General features: G+C 44.2%; 1 protein-coding gene across 1 annotated transcript; it reads left to right on the plus strand.

Moving 5' to 3' along the window:
• Nucleotides 1-349: 349 nt before the first annotated feature.
• Nucleotides 350-3,019, plus strand: LOC139160673 (alpha-2Da adrenergic receptor-like). The gene has a single exon (XM_070738819.1). The coding sequence runs from the start codon at nt 884-886 to the stop codon at nt 2,081-2,083; it is 1,200 nt and encodes a 399-aa protein (XP_070594920.1). The 5' UTR covers nt 350-883; the 3' UTR covers nt 2,084-3,019.
• Nucleotides 3,020-13,369: the final 10,350 nt, after the last annotated feature.

The raw sequence follows: 13,369 nt of genomic DNA on the forward strand, positions 1-13,369 counted from the left end.
AAAATAAAGATCTTGGGGTTGTTTTTCTTTTTCCATTCCCTCCCCGACTGGACAAACAAGGGCTGCAAATCCCAGTGCACTTTCTTAGAAGGATTTTATGTTGAGAGCCATGTTCGGCAGTGTTATAATTTCAAAAATAGTTGGGAATAGGTGACTGAGGCAGCTGGGCAAAGTCCTTCCCCCCCCACCCCATTCGCTGCCAGTTTGCACTTACCAGGTGGGGCAATAGAAAGTAACTCAGGGAGACTCTCCGAAGCTCATTAACATTGGTAGCAAACAGACTCTCCCACCACCAGTTAAATCTGGCTGGGTGCCTGCAGGCCGAACCGTGACTCCCTCAGCCCCTCCCTTCCCTCCTCTACAGGGAGCGCAAAGACCAGGCTCCGAGAGACTCAAGCCTGAGCAGCCCAGAAGAGGTTCACATCATTTCAACAACAACAACAAAAGGAAGTGTCCAAGAAGACTGGAGTTTTCCACCTTCCCACCAACATTGGATACTCCCAATAAACTCAAATCTGGAAAGGTTACAGCAGCAAGGAAGAACCGGTGATAATAGCTGGAGTGAAGCTGGGGGAAACTCTTAGATCTGCCGTCGGTCTCAAAGTATTCTGGAATCCAGACGGCCTCTCCAGGATCCATCCGACTCTTCAAGGTCCATCATGCCTTCTTGAAGACGGTGGTTCTGCCTTAACACCCAACGGGATAGCTTGAATTCTGCTATCAGGTTTGTGCTGTAGCTTAGAATGGTGTCTACCGAGAAGAAGGTTGGTGGCAGCGCCATGCTTTTCTGCAGCTACCCTGACTATACAACTTGCCATACCTGAGCAAGACTTGGGAGCTGGTGAACATAGCGCAGGCAGTCGGGGCATGGCCTGGTCTGGGGATGAATGGGATGGAGCTGCAGCAAAATGGATCTGGCAATCAGAGTGAGCAGGGACCCACCACCTTTCCGCACTCGCCCCTGGCCACAGCTCTCATCCTTGCGGCAGTACTGACGGTGGCTCTTGTGACGCTTACAGGGAACGTGCTGGTGGTGTTAGCTGTGTACACCAGCCGTGCCCTTCGGGCCCCACAGAATCTCTTCCTGGTGTCTATGGCCACAGCCGACATCCTGGTAGCCACCCTCATTATCCCATTCTCCTTGGCCAATGAGATCATGGGCTACTGGTGTTTCGGGGGTCTTTGGTGCAGCTTTTACTTGTCGCTGGACGTCCTGTTCTGCACCGCCTCCATCATGCACCTGTGTGCCATCAGCTTAGACCGCTACTGGGCGGTCACCCGAGCTGCCCGCTATAATCTGAAGAGGAGCCCCCAGAGGGTCAAATGTATGATTGGGACTGTCTGGGTCATTGCCGCTGTTGTATCCCTACCACCACTGTTTAAGTCCAGGCAGCAGGACCAGGTCTGCCTCCTGCATGACGATACCTGGTACGTGCTGGCCTCTTGCACTGCCTCCTTCTATGCCCCTTGCCTCATCATGGTTGCAGTCTATTGCCGGATTTATCATGTGGCCAAGCACAGGAACTCTATGGTCATTGCAGCACGGCGGCTGTCCTACCCCAACTTCATCCCTGTGGTCAAGTACAGAGGAAGCACCCAGCCTCCTGGAGAAACGCAGAAGATGGGAATGGAGTCCGGCCAGCTTCCTCATCCCCAGACTAACTTGCCGCGGCTCTCTCGGCAATGGAGAGTAGACGACGGGAGCCACAGCAATGCTCGGCCACCAAGGACCCCAAGGCTTTCTTGGTCGCTTCCCTCCAATCCCCACCACCGTAGAAGCAGGGACATGTCCCTCTCCACCAATCGGCTGATGCAGGCCCGGGAGCGCAGATTCACCTTTGTCCTTTCTTTCATCATTGGAGCGTTTGTCCTCTGTTGGTTCCCGTTCTTCTTTACCTACAGCCTGGAATCTGTGCTTGGGGAAGGCTGCTGCATCTCCGAGCCTCTCTTCAAGTTCTTCTTCTGGATCGGTTACTGCAACAGCAGCTTCAACCCCATCATCTATACGGTCTTCAACCGGGACTTCCGCAGAGCTTTCCAGAAACTCCTGTCGCCCATCCACTCGTCCCTGTGCCGAAAATGAGGACTCTGCTAGAGCAGGGGGTCTCCAACCTTGGCCACTTTGCGACGTGCGGACTTCAACTCCCAGAGTTCCTCAGCCAGCATGTGCTGGCTGAGGAATTCTGGGAACTGAAGTCCACACATCATAAAATGGCCAAGGTTGGAGACCACTGTGCTAGAGGGTTGTTGGAACCTCAGAGAGGCACGATGGACAGGGGTCTGGCTACAGAACATCCCCCTGGGGTCCCGGAGAAGGTAACTAGTGGAGGTTGGGGAGCTGAGTATTTCTGCAGTTGCTTTTTAATGAACATTTCCTCACCCCAGGCATGCATGTAGCTTGAAGAACAGAAGGGCCACATGAAGCAAGATTTCTGTGACTTACTGGCATGCAGTTAGTTGGCAAGAGACAGCTTCACACTCCTGCCTGTTTCTTTAGCTTGCTGTGGTTGCCTGGTCTATTGTTCAGCAAGCTAATTAACTGAGGTAGCGGGAGCAGAGGGTAGCTGAGGTAAAATGATCGATGTACTGTAATGGCTGCTAGGGAAGCTTTGACCCCCCTTGAAGACTTGCCCCCAATTTTGGTCATTGTTGTGATAAACCAGCAAATGTATGTCCTTGGTTAAACTAACCCTAATCTTTGGTTTTAGGAATGCAAGTTATATTGAACCACCTCAGTGGCTGGGCTCCATCCTTTAATCCTAAAACGGAAATTCTGCTCCAAAACCCAGTTCTAACTCAGAGAAGCTTTGGAAGTAACGTCCATTTATCCCAGCTGCTCTGTGGGAAGGGGAAAGAGAAACAGATTCTATTCAAGGGGATTCAGCAGGCTGGCTATTTTGGTACTGGAACTAAAAATGTACGTCTGTGTATTTTTCTGTCTCACGTATGCTGTCCCTTGCCAAAACAAGGGTGGGGGCATTTGGAGGAATCGGGGGCCTATTAAAATCATAAGAAGATCCATCTAGTGGTCTCGTACTCCGTCAGAAACACAGGGCAGAATGCGACATAATCACAACGATAGCCTCATGTTTTCTCTCATGGCATAATGGTAGCGAGAATGCCTCTGAGCATTATTTCCTTGTTATTTTGGGTCTGAGGCTCTTGACGTTTGGCTGATGTCCTCCACAGAAAGAGCGAACAGAAAAGGAGCAAAATCATGGATGTCCTAAGATAACCTTTCCCAGTCCCCAGAGCCCTCTGGGGTGGGCTACTGGCTGGACCCGGTGGGGGGGGATGCAGCGCGGTAGCAAAAATGGAGCTCCACCCCAGAGCACCCAATTTGCACTGAAAGATGTTGAAAAAAAAATGCATAAGCCACGCCCACAGTGTGGTAGTAAAAATTTTGGTAGCCCATCACTGCCTCTGGGGATCCCATATACACAGCTGTTGCTCTCACAGATTGGGGGTTTTGAGGGCATCAAGATGGGAATAACTTTTTCCAAGGACTGTAGATGATTTGACCAAGGAACCAACTTATCCTAGGGATGTTCTGGCATTGCAGTAGATGAACAGACCAACAGGGAGAGGGAGAATATTTCCTGCAGCATCAGTGGATGAGGGTACATTAAGTTTAAGTTTAAGTTTAATCAGATTTGTATGCCGCCCCTCTCCGCAGACTCGGGGCGGCTCACAGCAATAACAATACAATGTAAAACAAATCTAATATTTAAGTTAATTTAAAAAACACCACAAATTAAAACCAATCATACATACTAGCGTACCATGCATAAATTTTATAAGCCTAGGGGGAGGGAACATGTCAATTCCCCCATGCCTGACGACAGAGGTGGGTTTTAAGGAGCTTACGAAAGGCTAGGAGGGTGGGGGCAACTCTGATATCTGGGGGGAGTTGGTTCCAAAGGGTTGGGGCCGCCACAGAGAAGGCTCTTCCCCTGGGTTCCGCCAAACGACATTGTTTAGTTGACCCGGAGAAGGCCAACTCTGTGGGACCTAACTGGTCGCTGGGATTCGTGCGGCAGAAGGCGGTCCCGGAGATATTCTGGTCCAGTGCCATGAAGGGCTTTATAGGTCATAACCAACACTTTGAATTGTGATCGGAAACTGATCGGCAACCAATGCAGACTGCGGAGTGTTGGTGTGACATGGGCATATTTAGGAAAGCCCATGATTGCTCTCGCAGCTGCATTCTGCACGATCTGAAGTTTCCGAACACTCTTCAAAGGTAGCCCCATCTAGAGAGCATTACAATAGTCGAGCCTCGAGGTGATGAGGGCATGAGTGACTGTGAGCAGTGACTCCCGGTCCAAATAGGGCCGCAACTGGGCCGCAACATTACTTGGTGGTGTGGAATTGCCAGCTTCGGAGTCCTCTGGCTAGCCTGCCTTAAAGTTCAGGGAAAGCTGAGCTAAACAAGGGACACGCTGCAAAGCTTACTTAACCATCTGGCTCGAGGAAACATTACTTCTGATCCTGCTTCTGGGCAAATGCCAGGCATAGGACTTGGCAAAGAGGTTCCTGTCAATCATACTAAAGGTGTCTTCCATATTGCCTCCAGCGATTAAGTTTTTCCTGTTGTTCCAGTTTGTTGAGATTAGTTTTTCAAGCCACAGCCAAGCACCTGCCATCTCTTAGGCACTTCTGCCCAACAATCAACTTTTTTGGGGGGGTAAATGTCCCATAGGCTTAGCCAGATAACTCATGCTATTGCCCTGAATCACAACTGAGGCACAAGTTTGGGTTCTGGGCTCCTGCCTCATATTCCAACCTTCACCTTAACAGGCATTCAACCTATTGTTTGCTTCCTGGTTCTGTAAGGGAGTGGGGTGGACAGCGATGCAAGTCAAGTTCCCTTTGCCAAGAATTTAATTGATGTCTTAGACTTCGAGGCTCTTTAAGGACAGAGAAAGAGGCAACCTTTGTAACCCAGGGCCAATTCACAGAACATACCTTGCAGTCACGGGGCTGCATAGCTTTAATATGCTTCCCTGTGTATAAAATGGCTTTTCTACCCATCTGTCGCCTGTGACTGGACTGTGGATGTGGCTTTAAGCCCCCCCAATAGGCCTACTGCCTTGTCCTATTATGATAAATAATTATCAATGAGAGTGATTTCATGTGAGGTCTTTCTATAAGCATGGCTGATTATGTTGCTAAGGAGACCGATCCACCAATAAAGCTCCAAGCAAGGCAAGCATTTCTACCAGCTAATAGAGCGACATCTGGTAGCTCATTCTTCCCAGAAAACAGAGCAAACCAAGGATGGCATAAATTAGGTATCCACGGAGATAGGCTCATTTAGTTCCCAGTTCCAGACACCTAGAAGGGCAGCTGGTGTCCAAACTATTATCTCTCAGAGAGTTTGGGTAAACTATGTTCTCATGTACAGATTGATCAATGAGATAAACTGGAAGGAAAAAAGAACCCGAAAGAAATAAATTCTTGTTTTTTTCTAACATCTCAATGAACATGACACTAAAAGAGTTACCTTTTCATTATAAAGGATGTTACCTGTCATGCTTCAAGTACACACCAGCACCCAACCTGGAAGTCTACACTGCTTGTTCTCTTTCTACCCAGAAGTGGATTAAAATGTCTCCACCTCTCAACATTTCACTTTCGTCTTCCTGGGTTGCGTCCTCTGTACAACTTCCACTAATTCTACAGGGTTGACATTTTGCATTCTTCCAAGGTGTTTTGTTTAGTCCTAATAAAGGGTTGGTCTAATTTTGTTTGGTTTTTTGTTTTGTTCCCCCCTCCCTTTAAATGGAGCAACTTTGGCATTTGATCAACATGATGGGCAGTCATTTCAAGGTAGCCTGGACAAAGCATCTTCTACAGACTATTGCTCTGTGCCAGGGGTAGGCAAAGTTGGCTCTTCTATGACTTGTGGACTTCAACTCCCAGAATTCCTGAGCCAATCATGCTAAGTCAGGAATTCTGGGAGTTGAAGTCCACATGTCATAGAAGAGCCAACTTTGCCTACCCCTGCCCTGTGGTATGCTGGGATCATGAAAGGGTGAAGGTTTCCATCCAGAACCACTCTCTGGCTGGTCAGTTTAGCAAATTTGGTGGGTTTTATTTTAACAGAATGGCCTTTGCAACATCAAGGAGGGGGGAAACAGCTTCAGATCAGTGGAGTATCTTTTAAACTCTGTGTGTGTGTTATGTAGTGCTGCTACCACATCTTCTGTGAAACATTGAATTCCTGGATTGTCTAAGTTCTATTTTCAATGGAATGGGTGGGGTTGTTTATTATTTTTTAATAGGCAAATTACACCTACCTACATTCTGTAATTTTAAATTTAGCGAAAAGGCCGCATGATTCTGCAGCACGAATCCCAGCGACCAGTTAGGTCACACAGAGTGGGCCTTCTCCGGGTCCCGTCAACTAAACAATGTTGGTTGGCGGGGGCCAGGGGAAGAGCCTTCTCTGTGGCGGCCCTGGCCCTCTGGAACCAACTCCCCCCAGAGATTAGAATAGCCCCCACCCTCCTTGCCTTTCGTAAGCTCCTCAAAACCCACCTCTGCCGTCAGGCATGGGGGAACTAAGATAATCTTTCCCCCTAGGCTTCTACAATTTATGCATGGTATGTTTGTATGTATGATTGGTTTTATAACAAGGTTTTTTAGCTGTTTAGTATTGGATTTTTACATTCTGTTTTTATCACTGTTGTTAGCCGCCCCAAGTCCACGGAGGGGGCGGCATACAAATCCAATAAATAAATAAATAAATAAATAAATGAATGAATGAATGAATGAATGAATGAATGAACGAACGAACAAACAAACAAACAAACAAATAAACAAATAAACAAATAAATGTCACATGATTTCCACATGGGATTGTCCAGGATTCGGACAAATGTTAAATACCTGGTTCATGCAGATTGCAGTAAATAAATCCATATCCTAGGTAGTAAGATGCAGCTTGTTTGAATTGCATTAAAACATTTATGGCAATGGCCCTTCCCCATTAGGACATCTCTGAGTTGTAGGCAGCCAGCCGGCATGGGAGAGAATAGGGCTGGAAATGAATTGTGATATCTAAAGGGGGAGATGGGACCCTAGGGAGCAGTGTTGAAATGATGGAGCAGGGAAGCAAAAAGAGCAGCATGTTCTCAGAGTGTTTCCTGTTCCAGTTGTTATTTTATATCCCTCCCTTTTCTTCAGTTTCCCTATGCAAGTATCACCTTGGGGCAGAGAGTCCTGAGCCAAGATGGGAGATGGGCAATCCAGTTCTTTTGCAGTTTTGACCTTGGCTCCTAAGACATAGAAACATAGAAGATTGACGGCAGAAAAAGATCTCATGATCCATCTAGTCTGCCCTTATACTATTTCCTGTATTTTATCTTAGGATGGACTAGTCATGCAGTCATTTAAAAGATGAAATTTGGGTATCTGTATGTTAGCAGGGGGATATTTACTCTTCCTTTTCAAGCTCTTTTCTTCTCTTTTCAGTTAACAGGTTACTATCCCTGAAACCCCTTTTTAAAAAATTTCCACCAAATGGAAGATTAAGAAGTTAGATGAAGATGCAATGTAGCTATCATATATTTCAGAGTATAAGACTCACTTTAATTTTGGGGCAGGAAAATAGGAGAAAAAATCTACCTACTAGGTATTCATCTGGCTAGCGTCTTTAGTCTGGTCAGCTTCAGCACCTTATTTTATCCCCTGGTTAGGGCTTAAAAAAACTTTTTCGGAGGGGGTAACAATGAAATCAAGCCTGTAAAGACTTAGGGCTGGAAAAACACTTCTTTGGAATAGCAATGAAAAAAATCTGGCAAGCTGGGGAATTGCTGGGAATATCATTAGCATCTTGTTAGAGCTGCGGAAAAAAGCTTCGAAAAAGTTACATTCTGAATTTAAGACACACCCAAATTTTCAGCCTCTTTTGGGTGGTGGTGCATTTTATACTCCAAAAAATGCAGGTACTTTGTGCTGTTTCTATTGGTGCCGTTGGACTGTATCATAAAACGTATCAGGAAAGACTTAATGAACTCAATCTGTATAGTCTGGAGGACATAAGGAAAAGGGGGGACATGATCGAAACATTTAAATATGTTAAAGGGTTAAATAAGATCCAGGAGGGAAGTGTTTTTAATAGGAAAGTGAACACAAGAACAAGGGGACACAATCTGAGGTTAGTTGGGGGAAAGATCAAAAGCAACATGAGAAAATATTATTTTACTGAAAGAGTAGTAGATCCTTGGAACAAACTTCTAGCAGACGTGGTAGATAAATCCACAGTAACTGAATTTAAACATGCCTGGGATAAACATATATCCATCCTAAGATAAAATACAGAAAATAGTATAAGGGCAGACTAGATGGACCATGAGGTCTTTTTCTGCCGTCAGTCTTCTATGTTTCTATGTTTTGGGTTCCAAGAAGTTGCTGGTGAGGCAGCTGCCGAGAGGGCAGAAGGTGAGAGATGGTGAGGTGGCCCATGGATGGTGAGAGGCAGCCCAGAATTCCTAGGAGGGAAGACCTTGCAGCTTTCTGGAAGAGTCCAGTGACCTGGCATTTCTCACACAACATTTCCACCAGGGCGAAGTAGCTGAAGCTGACGAGGCTGTAATGTGTGTATGGAAAGACGGCCATGCAAAGGGGCATGAGAAGATTAAGTGACAGAGTGGGGAAAGTCTCCTCAAGAGGCAGGGTGGAATGCAACTTGGATCCGAAAGGACTAGACCGGCCAGCCCTCTTGGCTCAGACATGCAGAGGCAAGAAGCTGAGCCATTTCCCCAGCTTTGGGGCTGAAAATAGAAAAACTTGAAACACTGACCCTCAACCTATCTAAAAACAGCTGTTGGCGCCAAGGGAGCTGGATTCCACAAGCCAGAGGGCCTAGCTGCAAACGCCAGCCCTCCCTTTAGTTTCCAAGCTTTTTGCGGTCGTTTGTCTGAGCCGCTGCTCTTCAGAAGGAGATTGTACTAAACAACCATCAGAGCTTAGGTTGGTTTGAGGCTGGGCTTGTATGATGGACTCCACTCTTTTTCAGTTATATCACTTGCTGAGGAGCTCTGCAAGCAAACCTTAGTAACATTTCTTAGACTTTAGCTAGCAACGCTAGCTGGGGAATTCTGGGAGTTGAAGTCCACACATCTTCAAACTACTAAGGTTGAGAAACACTGCTTTAGAATATTCATACACACCCGCAGGCTGCATTCATTCCACACGGTTAATCACTGTTGATCACCATATTTCCGGATGCATGTGAACCTACCCAAGGTGATCATTAACTAAGCTGAATTATGTTTAGCAATGTTGATTGATTTCACCTGGGAAAGCATATTATCTAAAGGCGGTTGTGATGTTTAAGGATGACTGGGGGGGGGAGCAATTGTGTTTCTTTTGTGCATTCCCTGTGACTGAAAAGGGAATTTTAAAAAATTGGAATAAAGATATTTGCTATAGCTGCTCCTTCTCTCTCCCCCCCCCCCATACACACCAAAATTGTTCCAGGACTCTCCCTGCCTGCCAGCAGCAGGAAGAGAAAGTTAATTCTCTGTTAACCCTTTCTTTTCCTATTTCTATAATATGGCTAAGATTAAATAATCACAGGTGGTATTCAATTTATGTCCACAATTGAGCTCCAAATTTATATTGTTAAGCGAGGTTTTTTTGAGTGAGTTTTGCCCCATTTTATGACTTTTCTCACAGCATTTGTTAAGTGAATCACTGCTGGTCTTAAATTAGTAACACAATTGTTAAGTGAATCTCTCGTCGCCATTGATTTTGCTTGTCAGAAGGTTGCCAAAGGAGATCACATGACTCCAGTACACTGCAACATAAATGCGAGTCAGTTTTCAAGCTTTTGAATATAAATCACAAACCATCGTAAGTGTGAAAAATGGTCAGAAGTCATTTTTTTTCAGTGCCGTTGCAACTTCGAACGGTCATTAAATGAACTGTTGTAACTTGAGGACTACCTGTAAATTCCCTCTAAACCCAATGCCAAGTGGATGTAGCTATTTACACAGTACACTAGCTCTTATTTGACTCAGTTAAAGTTGTTGGCAACAGGGTCATGGTATATCAGAGCAACAGTTGGATTCCTGGGTTTATTTTACATAGGGACGATCTGAAAAATTCTATTTGTTATGGGTTTTTGATTTTCAATACTATTATATATACAAGAGTTTGGATCTGATATTGTTGGCACCATATTAAGCATACATATTAAGTAAAATATTAAGCATGTGACTCTGAGGCACAGATCATCTCGATGTTTCATAATCTACATGGTATTTATAGGTAACCATAACAAAAACAAAGATCAGAGCCATCTGCATACAATAGCCAAATGCAATTGTAGATCCAAATGTTTTGGGCACAACTCGGAACAAAGATAAATATTTACATGATTGTATTTGTTTGTTTGTTTGTTCGTTTAATTTATTTGACTTCTATGCCACCCTATCCCGAAGGACTCAGGGCGGCTTACCACAATATAAAAGATACAATAAAATAAAAATGGGATTGCCATGATTTACATGACATCTCTATTGAACTAGCAGCAAAGAATAAATCGCCATACGCATCCTGTTGTTTCCAGAGGACGGTTGGAAAATGTGGCCCGCCCCTTATCCTTGGGCGGGAAAATACAGAGCATAGATTGGCTGGCTCTGCCTGGCAGCAAGGGATATAAATAGCTGCCAGGCACGGCCATCTTGTTGTTGTTAGCAGTTGCAGTTGAACATTACTGTTAGTATCTCACAATAAACCATTCGAGAGTTTCCCTGGCCTACCGGTGTCTTATTTGGCAGATTTTACACATCCGTACACATTTGAGGTTCTCCAGTTGTAGATGTGCCACTTTCTTCTACTTGTATAATGTACAATATGGTTCTAAGCTAGGGATTTTCTTAATAAATGCTGAGAAATTTGGTTTATTATTTGCTTATCATTTCAGGAGAATCCAATGTAAACATCTTATAAAATCAGGAGGATTCCTGTTTGCTGTCTTGGGTACAACTTCCCAATTTTTCCCTTATATTCCGCCCACCAATTATAAACATATATATCGTGCAGTAATAATAATACTGCAGGAGATGACCAGGCTGAATTTAAGGGAATGGTCAAATTTATCATTAGTCATGAGTCCTTTCACAACCACAAAAGATCTAAGTCCAGCCCACCTTGAATTTCATTATCTACAATCAGTTTGCTTAGACTGTTGATAGTTCAGATTAATGTTGAGAGCTTAAGCTTGCAATAAATCTTTATACCCATTTGAGCTGCCTGGGTCTTGTGAATTTCCTGGCGCTTGTCAGTACAAATAATTCTCACTTACCATCTGCCTTGTTCAAGGATTGATGGAAGTTATGATAGTGATGAAAATATAACCTTATGACCTTTGCAGCATCTGTCAGTCAAGTGATTGTTATTACAACCAGTGTGCATTACATTGGGCCTGATTCGTTTTGTTCTTCTCCCGCCACCCCTCTTACAGAGTGGAGAGATTGGAAAGGAAGGGATTAGAAGAGAATAAGCAGGCACACAATGTAGAATAAACAGAGCTGTTTGTACAGTAAACTTGAGGCTCCCAGCCCCCAGCATACTGGGGCTGACAGTTCCACTACATTGCTTTCAATATGCATGCCTCACTGCGTGCCTGCTTACTCTTTTGCAATCCCTTCCTCTCCGATGAATGTAAATACAAACAGAAATACCCTTCTTGGTAATTATTCCAGAGGTGACGTGAGCATTCCAAAAGGTAGCGGAGTGAGGAAAAAGAAAGCAGTCACAAGCAGTCTGAAAGAGTAGTAGATGCCTGGAACAAACTTCCAGCAGACGTGGTTGGTAAATCTACAGTAACTGAATTTAAACATGCCTGGGATAAACATATATCTGTCCTAAGATAAAATACAGGAAATAGTATAAGGGCAGACTAGATGGACCATGAGGTCTTTTTCTGCCGTCAGTCTTCTATGTTTCTACATGATTTCCTACTTAGCAATTGCTTCACTTAGTGATGGAAAACACCTGTAGAGATGGATTGATCTTGATCATCTAATCCAAATATCTAATTTATATAGTAATTTATCTAATTATCTTGCACAGGCATTTGACTGGAAGGTAATAAGATTCTAAGCTTATTGACGGATCACACAAAGGGATGATTAATGGATATCATTATACTAAATCCATTAAGTTCTTTCTAAGACAGAGGAACAGAGGATCATTGGGAGTGGAATCTGTCTGTACCCCCAGTTTTCCTACTAGTTCCGCTTTCTGCAGATAAATACTTGCATACTTGACCCTCTTGTCTGGCTCTAAATATCTCCAAACAAGGAGAGCCTAGTGCCATTCATGTCTGCCTGTTCAAAAATCATTCAGTAGGAAGTTAGGCTAGACTGTTGTCTTGCGCACAGACTATGTGCCTGCACCTCCGAAAATATGTATTCTTTGAACGTAGCTTTCTGAGTTTTTGAGAAATGTGCTCCCAACTACTCCTTAACACTTAGCCTGCCTTCAGACCAATGGTATTTAGATTTTTTTCCTTTAAAAACAAGCATTCCAAAATTACTTATACGCTTGCTAAATTCTTTGTCCAAGCCATAAGGTCTGGGTATGTTGATCCCTAATAACAGTGTTAAGTCATTTACTTAACTTATCAGATTTTTCTGCATTCTCGTATTGCATTTGGTTGTTTTAACTTTTACGACTGTAATAAAATGTTTGTTCATTCTGTCGTTTTCTTGCCATTATTTCCATTGTGTCAACTTTTCCTGCTCTCTAGGCAGAGAACCATGTTCTGTGTCACAGCTCTCAGTTACTTGAACACAACTAGCTCATAAACCCTACATGGTCTTTGCCAAACTTAAGACTTTGTTTTATGTCATCATGAGATAAGGAAAAAGACTGCTTTTGAGGAGTTTCTCATATGGGGCCAGAGCAAATTTTCCCTCCGTGTTTTTGATTTTCCTTCCAGAATTAATGTGGACATGGGGTGCCCTCTGCTGTTCAGAGTCTATAGAGATTAATAACCTCTAATTCTTCCTTTCCCTTCACCCCTAAAGCTTATTTTGTTGAACTTGGTCACTTAAAATACAAAATAGATTCATAATTTTGATATTCTAGTGTAAAACGTTCTACCGAGAGTTCAGTGTTCAGTAATAGAGTGATCAATGCCTGGAATGCACTACCTGACTCTGTGGTTTCTTCCCCAAACCCCAAAATCTTTAACCTTAGATTGCCTACAGTCGACCTCACCCAGGGAAAGGCTACCAAATTTTTTACTACCACACTGTGGGCGTGGCTTATGCAGGATGCCCTGCATTTTCTTTCAACACCTTTCAGTGCAAATTGGGTGCTCTGAGGTGGAGCTACATTTTCGCTA

Source organism: Erythrolamprus reginae, chromosome 2 (assembly GCF_031021105.1).
Source record: "Erythrolamprus reginae isolate rEryReg1 chromosome 2, rEryReg1.hap1, whole genome shotgun sequence".
Lineage (NCBI taxonomy): Eukaryota > Metazoa > Chordata > Lepidosauria > Squamata > Dipsadidae > Erythrolamprus > Erythrolamprus reginae.

Bases quoted from the DNA above. Each gene is read 5' to 3' on its own strand.
- LOC139160673 (XM_070738819.1), top strand. From the start codon at position 884: ATGAATGGGATGGAGCTGCAGCAAAATGGATCTGGCAATCAGAGTGAG.